Raw genomic sequence first — 19,334 nt, 5'->3', positions numbered from 1 at the left:
GGGAGAGGACTTGCATTTATGCAGCAGAAATTTTCTGCTTCATAAATGCAACGTGGGCACATAGCCTTAATAATTTGAAGAAGATGGAGTCCAAATATTAAGAACCCCTTGCCACACAGACATAATAGATGAAAATTGTTCCTCTTACAGTATTCCCGAGGAGAGATTCCTATTAAAAAGGATATTCACAAATCACAATGTGGTCTTCTAATATATACAACCTTATAAGTTAGTCCACAAGTTGTTTTATTTTTATATAAAAAACATTTCAAACATTAATACACCGTTTCGAAAAACGTAAAAGCAAGTTTAATCAGTGGCTGCTGTAATTTTATGTAAGATTTTACAAGCATGCAATGGCACATATATGTAACAATCCAGTTGTCTGGTCAATATTGTAAGGCAGGCCCCATTCATCTGTATGTTACTATGCTTTTCAAGGTTAGAACACGTACCCATTATAGTCTTTGGCCTTTTCACTTTTTGTGTGGCCTGGGGTGAGAATGGCAAGAAACATTTAGGGATGGACCAAACTCACCAACTTTAAAGCATCACTCCAGGGTGTTTTTTTTTTTTTTTATACAGCACTGGAGTGGTGCTACTAATCTAAGTATTACACGCCAGGATCTTCAGTTTTTCCCAGCACCGCTGCGGGCTCAAGTTGTCATCTTATGACTGCATCTCCTGCCTAGTGATGAGAGAGTATGTTCGGTTAACCCTGTCGCCGAGTATGCTCGGCCGAGCACCGAGTATTTATAGCGTGCTCGGGCTTTAAGTTTTCGTCGCTCCGTGAACATGATTTGCGACTGTTAGGCATTCCTCACATGTATTAAATCTGTCAAAGAGTCGCAAATCATGTTCACGGAGCGACGAAAGCTTAAAGCCCGGGCACGCTATAAATACTCGGCAAAAGGGTTAAACGAACATACTCTCATCCCTACTCCTGACTACTTTGAGAGCTTATGACTATGAAAGCCTGGTTCTGGCTCATGGATTTACACCAAGTTGTGACTATTGAATGAGCCCAACAAACACTGGAGCAATCCGGCAGGTCACAAACTGCTGGAGACCGATAGGAGCAGCACTGGGAACAGTTGAAGACAGCGGTTTATAATTATAAAGGCTGGAAGCGAGGAACTTGGATTAGTAGCGTCACTCCAGTGCTGCAATATAAAAAAAAAAGTGTAGGACTTTAATGTGAATTCACACGTGTCTGAAGCAGACTGCAAATCTGTGTTGGGAGCCACCCATTTCCTAACAATGAACTGAAATATCTTAGAGTTTCTCAATACATTATCATAAGGCTGCTTTTTAGACAGTTTTAGTTTGTGTGCTTCATTACACTTACAATCTTCATATAACACCAGGAGTGCCTTCACGAGACTATGGTGACCCAAGTGGACATGGTACATGTGCACTTGGAAAAATATTTGGGAAACAAACACTTTAGAGTGGTTTCTCCACAAAGTACATTTTAAAAATATATACAGTAGATCTTAGAATAAGTTTCATAATTTGTGTTATAAAAAAAAAATGTTCCTGTGCTGAGATAATCTTATAAATGTGCCCCTGCTGTGTACTGTGTAATGGCTGTGTCTGACCCTACAGGAACATGGTCTGATCATACCACAGCTCCTTGGCAGGGGAGAGGTGTATATAAACAGGACATCATGGGATCACAGCTGATTTTTTTTGTGAGGTAAAACATATCCCTGCCTGTTTTTAAGCAATGTTTTACTTCACAGAAAAAAAAAATTATTTGCAATCCCATGCTGTAATATCTGTATACTCTCCCCCCTCCCCAGGAGATGTGGTATGATCAGACCATGTCCCTGTATGGTCAGACACAGCCATTACACAGTACACAGCAGGGGCACAATTATAAGATTATCTCAGCACAGGAACATTAATTAATTAATTTATTTTTTTAACATCCAATTGTGAAGCTGATTATTATTCAAAGATCTACTGATTAAAACTGTTAGTGGGAAAACCCCTTTAATGCCAAGTTCCCACAATGAGCATCTGCTGCATTTTTGATGCTGCACAAAAAAAAAATAGTACATTACAGTTCCCAAACAGCAGTTTTTTGTAAGGTCATGTTTTAAATAAATGAAAAAAAGAGCAGCTAAAACCAAACACCCCCCCCCCCTCAAAAACGCAATATAACACAAAAATGCCAATAACCCAGTTTGACCAATTATGGCACAAATGCTGGAGCATCAATAAACACACCAACCTATTCAGAATATGGAAACCAAAAATGTGTTGGCTAGATGCATCTGTATACATTTTGTTTAATTATAGTAAACAGCAGAATGAGCTTTTCTATAGAGAGAGACCCCAAAACGTATACCATGCAGTAGAAGGGGGTTTTGTTTTAAAGAACTGGTGGAAGGATGCCAGGCGTATACACATGACTGTGGCCATAAACTAAGTGTTCCCTAGCTTAATTAAAGCTCCCATAAACCATGAGAGGTCCAGCAGTTGTGTCCCATATGGGATTAAAAAGCATCCGTAGTGGGGCACTTGAGAGCTTACTTTAAAAATTCGACATGGAATTGTAAGAATAGCTTTTAGATGGGCTAACAATCATGTAAAGCATCATAATCATGCATGCAGCCCCTACAGGGAAGACTCAATACTCGGGCTTTCATCAAATACGTATAGCCAATGTTATAAATCTGTGGTGTGCAACTAAAAAAAAAATAAAAATAAAATAAAACACTCATTGACAAAGCTGCGGATTATAAAACGTGCATTAACAGTAGCCTAAAAAAAAAAAATACAAAATAAATCAGTGTGCAGTCATTTTTAAATATATGTACATATACATAAATCAATAACAAAATCTGTTAAGGTTTTTAAGTGCTGACAATGAATAGTAGAAAATAAAATAAAAATACTCCCTCAAAAAAACACACCAAGCGTTCACTGCACAATGATGCATACTGTCACTTCATTAAAAAAAAGGGGAAATGCTTCAACTAAGTGCTTGTTACAGTCTTCTGGATGTTATAACGTACTGAGGAATTCTTTAACCTGGAAAAAGGAGAAAGGACTTCAATTGAGAACAGCCAAACACAGTCCTATAGAGACTATTGAAGCATGCAAAAATTAAAAAAAAAGCTTTTTAAAATATTAAAAAAAAAGGGCTCTGGAAAGAAGAGGGAACAATAAACAAAAACGCAAAAAGTCCCAGTCATTAAGGCTCTGATTAAAAGGTTTTACGAGTACTGTCAAGGACAAAGTTAGATCATGTCCTATTTGAGCAGCATAGGGTTTTACGTTCTCCAAGTACAGGATATACAGATTATATTAGCTATTTTTTTCAGTGGGGCAAAAGGGGGGGGGGGATTTTAACTTGTTGAGAGTGACATTAAATAAAAACACAAGGAGAAACGTTACCCGTTAGACCTCAGTACAGAGCCTCTCACCTAGCCAAATCAGTTCTTTAAAGTGGTGGAAAGAAAAATTGCTAATGTCACCATGTTTTTTGCACCCAGATTTGATAGTGTGGACACCATGAAACTGACACAGAGCCCTGCTGCTGGGAGGAAATGAACTTAAATGCCCCTGGCAGCCTCACTCTTGGTCATAGGGGTGGCACCAGCAGTTTGTCACCTCCGTGTTTAGAGAACTGTGGCTGCAAGCACGCCTCCAGCATGACCGACCGCTGGCTTATAGTTAGAGCCGGCTGTCAGTCAGTGACGGGCACCCTCTCTACAAACAGTATTGGTACTCCAATTATATAGACACGAGTACAGGTGTTACAAAGCAATAAGAGAAGCATAGTATAAGTTTAGGGGCTTTGAGGAAATTTAAGGGGTATTCCCATCTCCAAGATCCTATCCCAATACGTAGTAGGTCTAATATTAGCAAACACCTCCAATTAGAAATTGAGAATAGTTTTTCTGATTCGCTATGTCTCTTTCCTCATGTACAGACATGGCAGGAGCTTAGGTATCCATGACTATGAACTCTGCTATAGTGACAGCTGCTAGTGGTTGTAACCATGGATACCTAAGGTTCTGCCATGCCTGCACATGAGGAAAGACATAGCAAATCAGAATAACTATACTACATTTCTAATTGGCGTTATTTGTTTTTACACCTACTATATATTGGGATAGGATCTTGGAGATGGGAATACCCCTTTAACTAATTTTTTTTAACAGGAAAGAAGTCAAGCTTTCAATAATGGGAGTGGGAGAGTTTAGCTATTGTTTTATTTTCCCACTGTAGAACTAAATGTAGGTGGTTCCACTATACCTTTTCTATAAGGCACTCTTGCTTTTGTTTATCATCTTTAAAATCTTCATTCACATCAAGGGTCAAAATGGGTATATCTTGCAAATACGGAAAATCCATCCTGCAAAAATCAAAGATTGTCATTTATCTAGTTAATTGTTTAATTTGTATAGGACTCCTTATTTCATCAGCCAGAGACACTTAGGCTATGTGCCCACGATGCAGAAATGCTCTGGATTTTTTCCTGAGCGTTTCTGCATCTCCCTGGCAGAAAAAAACGCATGCGGATTGTACATGCGGATTATACATGCGTTTTTCCTGCCAGGGACAAGTGGAAGTGAAGCGTTCTTCACATGCATTTCCGCATGCGAGTTGACAAGTGCCTTCCAAGCGATTTTAGCATCACTTGGAAAGTGCTTGACAACTTGGTCACACTATCAATCCATGCAACCGTTTTTTTTTTTTTCCCCAGGTACTATGGTACCCGAGTCCAGAGGAGAGTCGTCTCCTCTCCTCCACACCCGGGTACCGTCCACACATTGAAAAGCATGGAATCCGCATGTACAGATCCAGTGATGCGGATTCCATCCGTTCCAATGAAAGTCAATGGCGGCGAAAACGCTGCAAAATAATTGGTAGTGCTGTGTATTTTTCCGCACTGATAATCTGCAGCATGTGCACAGCAGATGCGGATCATTGGGAACATGGCAGGCCTTCTACCAAGCGTTTAAGCGTTTCTGCAGCGGAATTGCTGCTGCGGAAAAGCTTTAAAAAAAAAAAAAAAAACCCTAGTGGGCACACAGCCTTAGCCATACCATTGATAATGCTATTTTTACACAAGATTTTTCCCCATTTTATATGGGTGGCACGGTGGTTAACACAGCAGCCTTGCAGCGCTGGGGTCCTGGGTTCAAATCCCACCAAGGACAACATCTGCAAGGAGTTTGTATGTTCTCCTCGTGTTTGCGTGGGTTCCTCCAGGGTCTCCGGTTTCCACACTCCAAAGTCATACAGTGCCCATAATGTCTGTAAAGTGCTGTGGAATTAATGGCGTTCTATAAAAAAAGTGAGTAAAATAAATCAAACCTTTACACAAATATCACTTTTTTGCAAATGGAAACAGTCTCAATACCATACAACGTTTCAAAATTCAGTTATTTGTGCAGTCATAATTTTAACCCCTACCACATCCATGGTGGAAGTTTAAAGAAGTTGTATGGAGCAGCCTCCATACATATCAGGTGCTAGGCGGCTTATATGACTCGCCCAGGGGGATATGGGGGACTCGGTACCCGGGCCTTTACTTTCTTGGGATGTCACGGCAGTCGGCTCCCGGGCCCTTACCCTGGGGTCACTCTTTAAAAGGGGTGTTACTTGAAGGGATGAATAACAGTTTTGTCTCGTGACGCCACCTGTGGTTCCCGGTAATGGGTACCGGCGCTGCAGCAGATGTTAGGGCAGCTTGGTTGGTGCGGCTCTCCACAGGCAGAGCACAGCTCCAGGGCAGTGTAGGTGCAGATGGTGATGCTGGGCGTTGTAGTGCAGGAGGGATATCCACCCCACCTCCCCAAAAACAATCTTTTTAGCAGCAAGTTAAAATGGGTTGTATGGCTGCTGAAGGCAGGCAACTGACCCCTTATTGATATATGGATATAGGACGACTCTCTGACTTTAATGCTGGCTGACATGCAGAGCCTGCATCTTTCCCGGCAGATGATGGCCCACAGCTGTTAACATGTTAAATGCAGTTGTCAATCTCTGACAGCGCCATTAAACATGCGTCAGCAGGGGGACAATTCATTCTGCTGAAGACCCCCGTGCCTGTCATTACAATAGTCCTATATATAGCAGAGCTGATGTACACTGCAGTGTAGCACAAGTGATCAGATCACAGCTTCAAGTCCCCTAAGGGGGCTATTAAATACAGAGGAGAGGAGGAGGGGGGGGGGGGGGGGGTAGAGTTTAAAAATATTTACATGTTTGGTATCTGCATCCTGTCACTGACATGGAGAATCATATTGTCAGGTCAGTTTTACATTATAGAGACAATGGTAAATAGAATTGTGGACTTGCACTGTTTTATGTAATTTCAACAGACTTGGAATTTTTCCCCTGCGTATCACATGATAAAATTAATGGAGTCATTCAAAAGTACAATTTGTCCCGCTAAAAACAAGCCTTCGTACGGTTATGTGGATGGAGGGGGGGTCGTCACCAAAACGGAAAATAACCCTAGGAAAACCCCTTAAAATAATTTGTGGCAATAGAAATGCAAAAAGGTCATTCACAAGGGGCAGAATATGTCTCTCTTGGATATGGTCTTACCACTAGAAACTGGAAGTTGGGGGCGTGGCCTGGCCGGGCATGTGAGTAGACGCGAGGCAGAAGAGCTCCTATAACCCTGTCCTGTAATCCTTCCTGCCCGAGGGAATCATGGCTTCTAAAAGATCTCACCAGGTGGCCTGGGGTCTCAGGAGTGCGGGGGGAGCAGTCGGTGGTGCAGAACGAGATGACCCGACGAGATAGCAAGCAGAGGCAGGCGGCTGGCTCATCACAGCACGATGGCCAAAATGGAGCCGTGGCCTCTGAGGCGGGAACTGAAACTCCAAGGCAGCGGGAGAAGCGCATGGAGGTGGTGAACAGGCTCTCCAAATATGCGCATGGCGGAGGAGCTGAGGAGCTTACACCCGACCGGAATGTGCAGTCATTAAAAAGCACGGTAACTGAGGGGGATGTGGAGAGGGCAGCAGGGGAGGCACATGAGAGGAATGTGCAGGCTGCTAAGACAACAACTACCTCCAGTAGAGAGGCTCAGGTTACCAGTGGTGCTGACTCACTGGCAGAGGATGATGAGCCTACTTTAAAAGATGTGCTGCTGGCCATCTCACATAGTAAAGCTGATCTCACTGAACACATAGGGTCTGTGAAAGTGGACATCTCATATGCCATGACATGCAGAAAATGAGGGAGCGCCTCACTGCAACAGAAGGCAGAGTGGGGGATTTGGAAGATACTGTGACTCCTATGACTAAAACACTTAAAACAGCTACTATTAACTATTTACTCAACAAAGAGGATGATCTTGAAAATCGCCTAAGAAGAAATAACGTGCGTATTGTGGGTGTGCCTGAGAAAGCAGAGGGCAGAGAGGTGGTGAATTTTTTTGAGACATGGCTGCTGCAATCCTTTGGAAAAGAAATTCTCTAAAATGTTTGCTATTGAGAGGGCACACAGGGTCCCCACCAGACCTCCACCGCCTGGGGCACTGCCACGTACAGTTTTAATCAAAATGCTGCATTTTCGTGACAGATAAAATCCTACAATTGGCGCGCTCTGCTAATGACTTATGTATAGAGGGGGCGAGAGTGTCCTTCTATCCTGATTTTTCTGTGGAGGTTCAAAGGAGATGTGCCCAATTTCAAGATAAGCGCAGATTGAGAACACTTCAAGTACCCTATGCAATGCTATATCCTGCACGGCTGCGGGTCACAGCGCTGGGTGAAACTCGTTTCTTTGATTCACCAAAGGAGGCTGTAAAATGGCTGGACTTAAAAGAGAGACAAATCCGGACAGGCTGGCGCCAATTTTGAGAAGATTCTTGACAGAATATAATAATTCAAGAAATTTGAATTCTAGTGGATAATACTCCGCTGTTGGCTAATGAATCTGTTTATAAATGTTATGATTATTATTTTACAGTTATATACTGTTCATAACCTGGCTCTCATATATACCTCGGGCAGGCCAATATACTTATATGGTTGTTGAGGTGCTGGTTTCACCTACAATGTATAGGCAGGGTTAAGACACTCTGCCATTTGAATGTTCTGGGAACGTTGTGCAAGGGGGGGGTGTGAGGGAGTCTCTGATGCAACTCATGTTGCGGCGCCTCGTGTGCTTAAGGCCTACTAGGCTGCATGAGGCTAAACACCAGACTCTACATAGTACGGCTGTTGGTATTCATTTGATTAAGGGGGGGGGGGGGGGGGGGGGGGTGTAAAAGAACAGAACTTACTTTGATTGGTGCAGACTGTATTATTACAATACTATAATCTTGATGATCAGACACGAGTGGGTGCGGAGGGATGTATGAGACAGTTCATTTTCAATCGTTAAAACATGGTTAAGCAGATTAATGTAGTATCCTGGAATATTAGAGGTATGGGAGATCACAACAAAAGATTTGCGGCACTTAAATATCTTATGGAATATCGGGAGTCGATAATCTGTCTGCAAGAGACGCATTGCAATAAGGAGGCCGCTGCGGCACTGAGCAAGCTTTGGAGGGGGTCAGCCTATCATTCTATACATAGTACTTACTCTAGGGGGGTTAGTATATTGATTCATCCGAATTTACCCTTTGAATGTGAGAGAAGTATTTGTGACAGGGAGGGTAGGTATGTATGTCTAGTGTGCAGAGTGGCTGGGCTTAGAATTTGCCTAATCGCTCTATATGTTCCTCCACCTTTCTCTATACAGACTTTGCGCCAACTATTCCCATGGATAACGGAATTTGCTACCATACCCCTGTTAGTTATCGGTGATTTTAATATGTATCTACACGCTGAGCTTGATAAGTATAGGGGTAATGTGGGGGGAGGGGCTGCTCAAGAGACATCGTTGGCAAGGGTCCTGCAGGAAATTAGCTTGGTGGATGTGTGGTGGGTTAGTTTCCCAAATGTTAAGCAGTATTCGTGTTATTCAGCATCCTATTCCTCTGTCCAGAATTGACCTGGCTCTGGGAAATAGTCATCTAGTCCCTTTAGTTACTAAAGTAGAATACTGCACAAGATTGTTATCTGATCATTCTCCATTATTGGTTGTTCTGGGGGTCGATCCTGGCATCATAAACAGAAGGGCACTGTGGAGGTTTAATCCCTACTGGCTGGACGTATTCGGGGAACAGTTAGATTTAGCAGGTAAATTGGATCATTTCTTTAAAGACAATATAGGCTCTGCTCCTTTAAATACGGTATGGGAAGCCATGAAGGAGTTCTTAAGGGGGATCCTGATTAAGGAAATTTCCATGATCAAATCCAAAAATAGGGCTCGTACTCAGGAGTTGCGGAGTGAAGTAGACATACTGGAGCAGAGGTATGTTGAGTCTCCAATCATAGAGAATAGGGAACACTGGACTCGGGCACAGGCTACACTAAATGACCATATATTGAAACAAGCAGAACAAACGGTTTTTTCTTAAACAGCAATTTTATGTGGAGGGAGAGAGTGCAGGGCACTTGCTGGCCACTATAGCCAAGGCCCAGACTGGGGCTCCTATGATTGCAGCTATCAGGGATACTAAGGGTGTGGTAATTACTGACTCAAAGGATATAATGGAAGAATTTTTTCAGTTCTACAGACAATTATATGCTTCCAAACTGACTAAGGCGCAAAGGGACATAGCTCTATACCTTCATGATATGCAAATACCATGCCTAACAGATAGCCAGAGAGAGCAACTAGATGCACCAATCACCCTGGAGGAGATGCAGGAAGCATTAAAAGATTTTCAAAATAACAAAGCCCCTGGTGCTGATGGGATCCCCGCAGAAATTTATAAGGAGGCTGGGGGGGGGGGGGGGGTGTTTACTTCCCAGGTTACTGGAAGTGTTTAAAGAAGCGAGGGAGGGGGGGGCTTTGCCGACATCAATGAGGGAGGCTAACATAGTTCTTTTGCCAAAACCTGGAAAGGATGCACTAAACCCAGAATCATATAGGCCAATATCCTTACTCTCGGTAGATGTAAAAATTTTAGCTAAGGTCTTGGCTACCAGATTGGTGGTGGTTATTACACATCTGGTTGCAGAAGACCAGACTGGGTTTATACCGGCCAAGTCGACTGCAATTAACTTTTGTCGGCTTTTTCTAATCTACAAATGCAGTCACAAAATGCGGGTGGTAGGGCAGTGCTATCGCTTGATGCCGCTAAGGCTTTTGATAGTGTCGAATGGGAGTATCTATGGGCTGTTTTGCGAAAAATGGGGTTCGGTACGGCTTCTATATAACAATCCGGTAGCTCGGATTAGAATTAATGGTAATCTTTCTGGTAGCATTGAAATGGGCAGGGGCACGCGTCAGGGCTGCCTGTTGTCTCCCCTACTGTTCGCCCTGGCTATGGAGCCATTGGCTGTTAAGCGTCGTTCCAGCAGTGAAATTCAGGGTTTCCGCTACAAAACACTGGAGGAGCGGGTGGCCCTATACGCTGACGACCTTCTGTTGTTTTTGGGTGACACGGAGCAATCTCTGATGGCGGCTATGAATCTAATAAGGTAGTTTGGAGATCATTCTGGCTTACGGATTAATTGGGACAAATCAGTTCTTATGCCAGTTGATGGTTTGTCTCAGAATACTAGGGTAGGGAGTACTTGCTTGAAGGTGGTGCGAGAATTTAAATATCTCAGAGTTAGAGTGACCACATCTATCGGAGATTATATTCCTTTAAATTTACTTGAACTGCTTACTAAATTTCAACAAAAGGCCAATACTTGGAGCAAACTTCCCCTATCAATGGTAGGTCGAACTAACTTAATTAAAATGGTGTTAATGCCCCAATTATTATATATCCTTCATAATTCACCGGTTTGGATCCCCATGAGAATATTTTATAAATTTCAGGCACTGTTTCGGGAATTGATCTGGAAAAAAAGGGTGGCCAGAATCAGTTTGGATACACTTCAAAGGCCCAAAGATCAGGGGGGACTAGCTGGACCCAATCCATGGATATATTTTCTAGCTTCTCAAATGCAACAGCTCTGGTTAATCCAGGGGAACCTAGATAAACTGATATGTCTACTCTCACACAATCTGCCAATTACCTCCTTTCTAGAAACAGGAACCTCGGGGTGGGATGCTAGGCGACACCTCCCGACCCTAACACTTATGGGGAAAACGTGGCAGAAAATTAAATTGTTGTTGGGAATAAAAGGCTTTACCCAGTTTACCCCGTTGTGGCATAATGTGGGCCTTCCAGAGATCCATAAATTGAAAGGATTCGGAATATGGGAAAAATTGGGAATAACTAATGTGGCGCAAATATTAGAGGGGGAAATATTTAAATCGTTCCAACAGATAAAAAGAAGAATATTGTGTCTCACAAACCAGTTTTTACTTTTATCTCCAATTGAGGCATGCATGGTTTGTACAGCCGCGACATATGCAAAATAAAATCCAACATCATCTACTGTTTAACACATTATTATGCCATAGAGGTGGGAAGAGATTGATTTCCAGAATTTACGGGATACTTATGCAGCAATTTCAGTGGGACAGACCCTTAAATGTTAAGGAGAGGTGGGAACGTGACATTGGTACTATAACCTCGGAAGAATGGGAAGATGTGGTGGGGAGCGTTCCGATTCTATCTACATGTGAGGCACAGACTTTCACAGTTGTACTTATTACATAGAGTATATAGAACCCCCAAATTTCTACAGCGCATTGGGGCAAGGAATGACAGTGCGTGTCCAAAATGTGGAGAGGAAGGAGCAGATTTTATGCATACGATGTGGACGTGTAGAAAGGTCGCTGTATTCTGGAATAAGTGTGTGCAATACATTAATGATGTGTTCGAGTGTAATTTACCCCTATATCCTAAAGTGTGTGTATTAGGCCTTGTAGAAATATTAGGATGTGAGGAGGATGAAATAATAGCTGTTAAGAGGACTCTATACCAGGTCAGAAAGCTTATAAGCCGCACATTGGTTGGATCCCTCCCCTCTCAGGCTCCAGGAATTTTTGGATAGAATGCGTCTTTTATTGAGATTAGAAGAGGGAGTGTACAAAAAGCGGAAGGCTATACGTAAATTTGATAAAATCTGGGGTAAATGGAATGTTTCATGGTTATCATATTATGTCTATTTTAAATATCACTTGAGTTTGAAATGTTGCGGTCTCTCATGTTCTGTATAACTAATTGCTGATCATCAGATATTAAGCTCTGTACCCATAGATCAAATCATTAATGCTTTAACAGTCGGATAAGCTATATGATGGTATACGGTCTGTAACAAAAATTTGCTTTTGCCATATGGTTCTTGGGGCTGTTATGGGGGGGGGGGGGGGGGGGGGGACAGGTGGGTCTTGAGAGGCACTGCTAGTTTAGTGATGCCTCACTGTTGTTTATGTATAATGTTATAAAAAGTTTTTTAATAAAAAATATTTGATTTAAAAAAGAAACTGGAAGTTATATACACAACAGGTTTGTACTACTTGTCTAAGTTAACAAAAACTTTAGTCACCCAATTCAGTGAAAGATGAGAACCCTTATTAAAATACTAATTACTAGAAGGGTAAATAAGCAGCTAACCTCATGCTTCTGTGATGGAGCCAGCTCTCATGCTTATAATGAAGCTTCTCCAAATATTCCATAGGAATTCCCTGTTCTTCCTCTCTCCCACGTGAGTAAATTCTGTTCAGGCATTTCTAAAAAATAAAGATGCACATTTTAAAAATGGAGGGGGGAAATAAATAAGCTAGGAGTGATCAAATTAAACAGAAAAAAAAAGTTAAAAAGTAGTCCCAAAGAATATATAAATGGCATTTATATAACGAGCACTTATGTTTAGAATACTACAATACATACACATTCAGTCATGGCCGAAAGTGTTAGCACCCTTGAAATAGTTCCAGAAAATGAAGCATTTCTCAGAAAATTATTGCAATTACACATGTTTTGTTAGACCCATGTTTATTTCCTGTGTGTATTGGTATAACACAAAAATAGGAAAGTTGGATATCATTTCTTACAAGACCCCAAAAATAGGCCAGAAAAAAAAAAAAAAAAAAAGTTGACATCTTTGCAAAGTTATGGGTAAACAACTGTTTCAAGCATGCGATGCTCGTTCAATCTCACCTGTGGCAAGTAACAGGTGTGGACAATATGAAAATCATAAACTAGAAAAAAAAAATGGGAGAAGTTGTCTTAATCCAAGTATGGAGAACAGAAAAGGAGAAGAGGACTTGAATCAAAATTTGTTTAAAGAAAAAAAAATATATAATCAACAATCTCAAGTTTACACGTAGATCTCCAGAGATATTGACGTTCCTTTCTTTAAAGTGCACAACATAATCAAGTTTGTTCCAGAAAATGAAGTATTTTTCCCAGAAATAATTTCAAGGGTGCTAACACTTTTCAGCCATGACTATATAAATATAATGGTTTGGGGTAAAGCTTCCTTTCTTGGTGTTTTAGGGTAGAAAAGTGCACAAGTATATAAAAAGGGTAAAGCAGTACAATAAAGAGAAAGAGGCATAAGCATCATAAGATTTTTTTTTTTTTTCAGGCGGTAGGGTATTGAACAAGTTGTCCACTACTTTCACATTGATGCCCTATCCGTAGCATAGGGCATCAATGTTTGATCAGCCGGGGTCCTGCACCCCCGCCGATCAGCTGTTATCGGTGGCAGCGGCCTCAAGTCCTTACCTGTGGTGCTTGGCCATCCATCTGTAGTGGCCGCCATGGGGTACTGCACATCCGCCTCACATTGAATTGAATAGCAGGCAGATGTGGCTAGCGCTTGTTACTGCACTACAACTTGACAGCCAAGCACTGCAGGTAAGGACTTGCGGTTGCTGTTACCGATAACAGCTGATCGGCAGGGGCGCCGGGTGCGAGACACCAGCCGATCATACATTGATGCCCTATCCTACGGATAGGGCATCAGTGTGAAAGTAGTGTACAACTCCTTTAAGAAACAAGGATGTTCCCTTTTCAAGCCTCAGCTTTACAAGACTGGTATGGTAGGTCTGGTCAAGCTGCTGGAATTAAGGGACTGTCAGCATAGAATGACTGTCCAAACCAAGCACAGGCGCTCTGTGCTCCCATGGTGTGCCAATCATTCAAATACACCTTCACACCTGCTTGGTTTCCATCCATAAATTCCCTTCACTGGCTCTATGATGCCAGAGCTGTCAAAGAGGGGAGGGTGGAAATAGAGAAAACAAGCAGGTGTGAAGGTGTATTTAAGTGATTGGCCATGCCATGATGCATCCAGCAGCAGGACTTCCTTTAACAGTCATTCTGTGCTGACAGAGTCCCTTTAAAATGGGAACCTGTGACTTAACACATGCTGTTCAAACCACAGGCAGCAAGAATTAAAAGCCTGTCTGCACAATTGTAGCCAAGAGTGGTGTTCTTTGAAATGCTCTGCCATTTGAGAGAACAGTTTGAAGAGCCGTCCAGGCGTCAAAGGAATAGACCAGACCAGTCCAGAGTGGGCCATTGATCGGCTTTTTCCCCCTACACAACTTTTAGTTGGACAGGTCTCCTCTATGTGTACACAGGGAAAGACCGGTCAACTGATGTGAGATGGGGGAGAAACCAGCCAGGGCCCATCCTGAACTAGTCTCTTGTTCAATCTCCTTTCAAACCATGTTTTAAAACGCACCTGATTGCAATTGTGCAGCCAAGATCTGATTCATGCTGCCAATGATTTGGGTTAGAGACTCAGGCTGAGTTCACACGATGTGTTTTTAATGCGTTTCCGCGGCGTTTTTGCAGTTGCGTAAACGCCACGGAAACGCATTAAAAACGCATGGTAGAAGGGCAGCAATGTTCCCTAATTGATATCCGCATGTGCTGTGCCCATGATGTGGATTTTTCCGCAGCGTAAACGCTGCGCTCAAATCGACAGCAGGTCCATTAATTTTGCGGAAACGCGGCTTTTCGCCGCCATTGACTTGCATTAGAACGCGCCAATTCCGCAACACTGCATTTGTACTTGCGCTATTGGCGCGTTCTAATGTGCGGATGGTACCCAGGTATGGAGGAGAGGAGACTCTCCTCCGGACCCAGGTACCATTTAAAAAGCTGTAAAACAAGAATAAAATAAAAAATAAATGTATATTTACCTTCTGTCGGCATGCGCAGCGCTCCTGCTTGGTTCCTGGCACTTTGCAGTGAGTTGAAGGACCTGTGCTGACGTCAGAGTCATGTGACGGGTCACGTGCCGCTGACGTCGGCAGGTCTTTCAATTCAAAGTTGCCGGCGAGGGAGAAAGGAGTGAGCAGGACAGCGCGGGCCATCGGAGGGTAAAGTATACATTTGTTTTTACCACTCTCTTGGGTCACACTATATAAACGCATGTGAATCTGCATGTATTCCGCAGGAAAAAGGCATGCACAATCTGCATGCGTTTTTTCTGCCAGGGAGATGCAGAAATTTTCTGCTTCATTTCTGCATCGTGTGCACATACCCTCAACATTTGCAGCTGGAAGGCAGATTAGGGAAGTAAGGAAGGTCTCAAACAATAATATAAGTAGGTCCCAAGTAAATCTTAATTAACTTTTACTAAAGAAAAAAGCAGAATGCCCCATTTCCCAATATTTAAAGGAGTTGTTCCATTTCAACTAAATTTCTCCCCTGCTTGCAGTTTGTAATACATATAAAAATACTAAAACACACAAACACTCTGCTGTACTCATTATCCAGGTACACCAATGACTGCCGCTGGTACCGGTGTCTGACATTGGCTGCAGCACAGATGTCCCGTTGATAGCTCAGCATCTCTGAACTGGCATATTGCCTACACTGGAATGCACCGTTAGAGCTGTTAAGCTCAAAAGGTAGTCAGGGCAACATTTGTGCCACAGCCAGGCACCAGAAGCAGCAAAAGAGACTAGTTGGACTCATGAAAGGAAAGTGCAGGGCAATTTTTTGTTTAATGACCGTAAGGATTTGGATCAGTGAGCCATCTTTCTCCTCCCCTCCCGCAGGAGCTGTGCACGTGCAATTGCTGCCGACATCTGGCACTCACTGCGAGGAGCAGTGCCCGCACCACTCCTGACAGTTTAACCCGCTAAATACAGCGATCGATATAGATGGCGGCATTTAGGAGGCAGAGGGAGCGGGCCCTCTCTGCACTCCAAGCGGTGTCCCCACGACATCATCGCAGGGACCGACCATTGTCATGGTGACCCGATGTGGTCATGACAACATCCGGGTCACCAGGCTCTAGCAAGTTAGTTAGATCATGCACGGCGCATGATCTAACCAACTTGTGTCAGTGCAGCACTGAGTTACAAAAGCCCCCACTCGGGTCTGTCATCTGTTAATGTAAATATAGGGGAGGGTTCCATGTTAATGGTAGTACAAAAGGCTCTGAAAAAGTGCTATGGCAAAGCACTCAGAAAATTCAGCACTTCCAAGTGCCCCATACCTTTTGAGCCCTAGTGTGCCTAAATCACATTTAGTGTCCATATGTTTGCATTTCTGTAGCGATGAGAGACTGCGTGTCTCCAGAAGCATGAACTGGGCGCTACAATGTACGGGGCACTGCAATGTATAGGCAATACAATAGAAATTTGCAATTTTCACTCAGCAACATCAACTGCTGCCATTTCCTGGAAAACACCAAATGGAGTCAAATCACCACTACACCTGTAGATAAATTCCCATGGATTGGGGAAGGGGTGTTGCGTCACTTGAGGGGATATTCGGCTCTTCTAGCACTTAGGGGCTCTGTCAGCAAGCCATTTTAACCCCTTAGTGATTGGTCAGATTTTAAAAAAATTGGTCCTGTGTCCCTTTATGTAATAACTCTGGAACGCTTTAACAGATCCCATTGATCTGGAGATTGTTTGTTTTTCATGACACATACTTTATAATAATGGTAAATTTAGGTTGATATTTTTATGAATGAAGGCAAAACTTAGAAACTTTTAAAAAGAAAAAAAAAAATCTGCAATTTTCAAACGTTCAATGATTCTCTTTAATCCTGATAGTCCTACCACACAAACATTAATAAATAACATTTCCCTCATGGCTGCCTTACATCAGCATCATTTGTAAAAGGATTTATTTTGTTAACATTTTAGAAGGTTTAAAAATGTAGCAGTAATTTTTTTATTTTTTTTCAAGGAAATTAAATTTTTATACGGACCTGTTCAGTTTTGAAGTGACTTTGGGGGACCTATATATTGGAAACCACCTAAAAGTGATACCATTTTAAAAACTGCACCACTCAACATTCAAAATTGCTTTCAGGTAGTTCATTAACTCAAGTGCTTTTCAGGAAGTAATGGAAAGTGGCATGACCGGAATGAAAAAGTTTATTTTTACCACCTAACTTTTGATAACTTCTGAACAAGCCGCTATAACCGGCAGACTCTAAGGCCGTTACCTGCCATGGCAAACATTAGGACCACACAATCAAGATCCCAGGGTGCCAATGGGGTTAAAGAGCCCCCACACTGTTAACTATTTAGATTCTGTAGTTACTATTGACAGCAGCATCTAAGGGGTTAAACGGCCATGGTCTGTGCCAACAATGATCATGGTTGGTACAGCAAGTTGTCAGCTATAGTGTACAGCTGACAGCTACAGGATTGGCTCCGCACTACTGTACAGCCACGTATAGGGCATTTCTACATGCAGAGTAACCCGACGGCAGTCATGTAAGCTCCTGTACTCGCACAACTGCCAGGATGTACCCATTTGTCCTAGGTAAGGCACTCCTTCCCAACCAGAACATATGGTCATGTCCAAGGTCGTAAATTGGTTAATAGCAAGTGATACTGTCAATTACAGTAATGCACATCTGACTGACATATCAGCAGTCACTCATTCTGCTCTAGTACAGAATCTTATGTAGCATTTTAGAGTTGTTGCATTGTAGGCTGCACTAGGTGAGAAATCAGGGAATATGAAAAAGGGTATACCATTTTATAAACGGTCACAAATTCAATACATTGGTATTAGAAGTTTTAGACTGATAAAAACTATGTCTAAGCATCGAAACTATACAAAATTTACCTCAGGTGCTGCACGGAGATATACAATACCATCCAGCTCAAGATCAGCCCCAAACTGAGAATTCATCCACTCGTGCCAGTCTTGATAAACTGTCCATTCGGTTTCGTTCATACACTCCGCCTCATACAGATTAGAGGCAAAAATATATCTGGAAGAAAGGGAAATAGTGAGTACTGCTGAGTGAAAACTTTGGGCACATCTACAGGTCAGGTCTCAAAATGTGTAGTAAATGCAGGCCAACATGTACACATTATCTACCCTTATTAACCAATCAATACATCTACAGGTAGTTGAGATTTTCTGGTGTGAATTCACATGGCAAAGGCTGAAATCTCCACATACAGTATCACAAAAGTAAGTACACATCTCACATTTTTTATAAATATTTTATTATATCTTTCCATGGGACAGCACAGAAGATATGACACTTTCATATAATGTAAAGTAGTCAGTGGACAGCTAGTATAACAGTGTAAATTTGTTGTGCCCTGTAAATAACTCACAGCCAATAATGTCTGAACCACTGGCAACAAGAGTACACCCCTAAGTGAAAATGGCCAAAAAGGTGCCCAACTAGCCATTTTCCCTCCTCTTCGTCATGTGACTCCGTGTTACACGGTCTCCGTTGTGAATGAGGAGCAGGTGTGGTAAATTTGGAGTCCCTGTCATACTGGTCACTGGAAGTTCAACATGGCACCTCATGGCAAGGAACGCATTGAGGATCTGAAACGAAAGAATTGTTGCTGTACATAAAGATGGCCTAGGCTATAAGATTGCCAACACCCTGAAACGGATTCTGCAGTACAGTGGCCAAGACCATACAGCGGTTTAACAAGACAGGCTTCACTAAGAACTGGCCTCACCATGGTCAATCAAAGTTAAGTGCACGTGCTGCACATCATATTTAGAGGCTGGCTTTTGAAATTAGACGTACGAGTGCTGCCAGCATTGCATCAGGAGGTTAAAGGGGTGGTGGGTCAGCCTGTCAGTGCTCAGACCATACACAGCATCAAATTGGTCCACATGGCTGTTGTCCCAGAAGGAAGCCGCGTCTAAAGATGATTCACAAGAAAGAATGCAGTTTACTGAAGACAAGCAGACTAAGGTGGTCTATGAATAAGTAGTATCACTTTGAAACACATCAACCAACATCTTGAATGCATCGCCCCTGGGACTATTTCCTCAGATGATGTACTTTTCCATGAAATTATATACCTTTTATGGATGAATTTTCCTAAATAAAAATAGAAGTTTTATTGGAAGTGCTGGATCAACTGTCTTTGTTATATAGACTAAGGATATGGATTACTGGAACCATGTCCTGTGGTCTGAT

General features: G+C 42.4%; 1 protein-coding gene across 1 annotated transcript in view; it reads right to left on the bottom strand.

The window, feature by feature from the left end:
* Window positions 1-222: 222 nt before the first annotated feature.
* DCK (deoxycytidine kinase) overlaps window positions 223-19,334 on the bottom strand; it is a 32,915-nt gene continuing 13,803 nt past the window's right edge. The window contains exons 4-7 of the mRNA XM_073637462.1: window positions 18,002-18,149; window positions 12,557-12,672; window positions 4,273-4,372; window positions 223-3,042 (exon numbers count right to left, since the gene is read on the bottom strand). Coding sequence (XP_073493563.1) covers window positions 3,016-3,042; window positions 4,273-4,372; window positions 12,557-12,672; window positions 18,002-18,149 — 391 coding nt within the window. The 3' untranslated portion in view covers window positions 223-3,015. The remainder of the gene's footprint in view (window positions 3,043-4,272; window positions 4,373-12,556; window positions 12,673-18,001; window positions 18,150-19,334) is intronic.

This window comes from Phyllobates terribilis, unplaced genomic scaffold, assembly GCF_046119375.1.
Source record: "Phyllobates terribilis strain yellow unplaced genomic scaffold, ASM4611937v1 Scaffold_1__5_contigs__length_1240528914, whole genome shotgun sequence".
NCBI classification, from domain to species: Eukaryota; Metazoa; Chordata; class Amphibia; order Anura; family Dendrobatidae; genus Phyllobates; species Phyllobates terribilis.
This window is presented reverse-complemented; position numbering and strand designations above follow the sequence as displayed.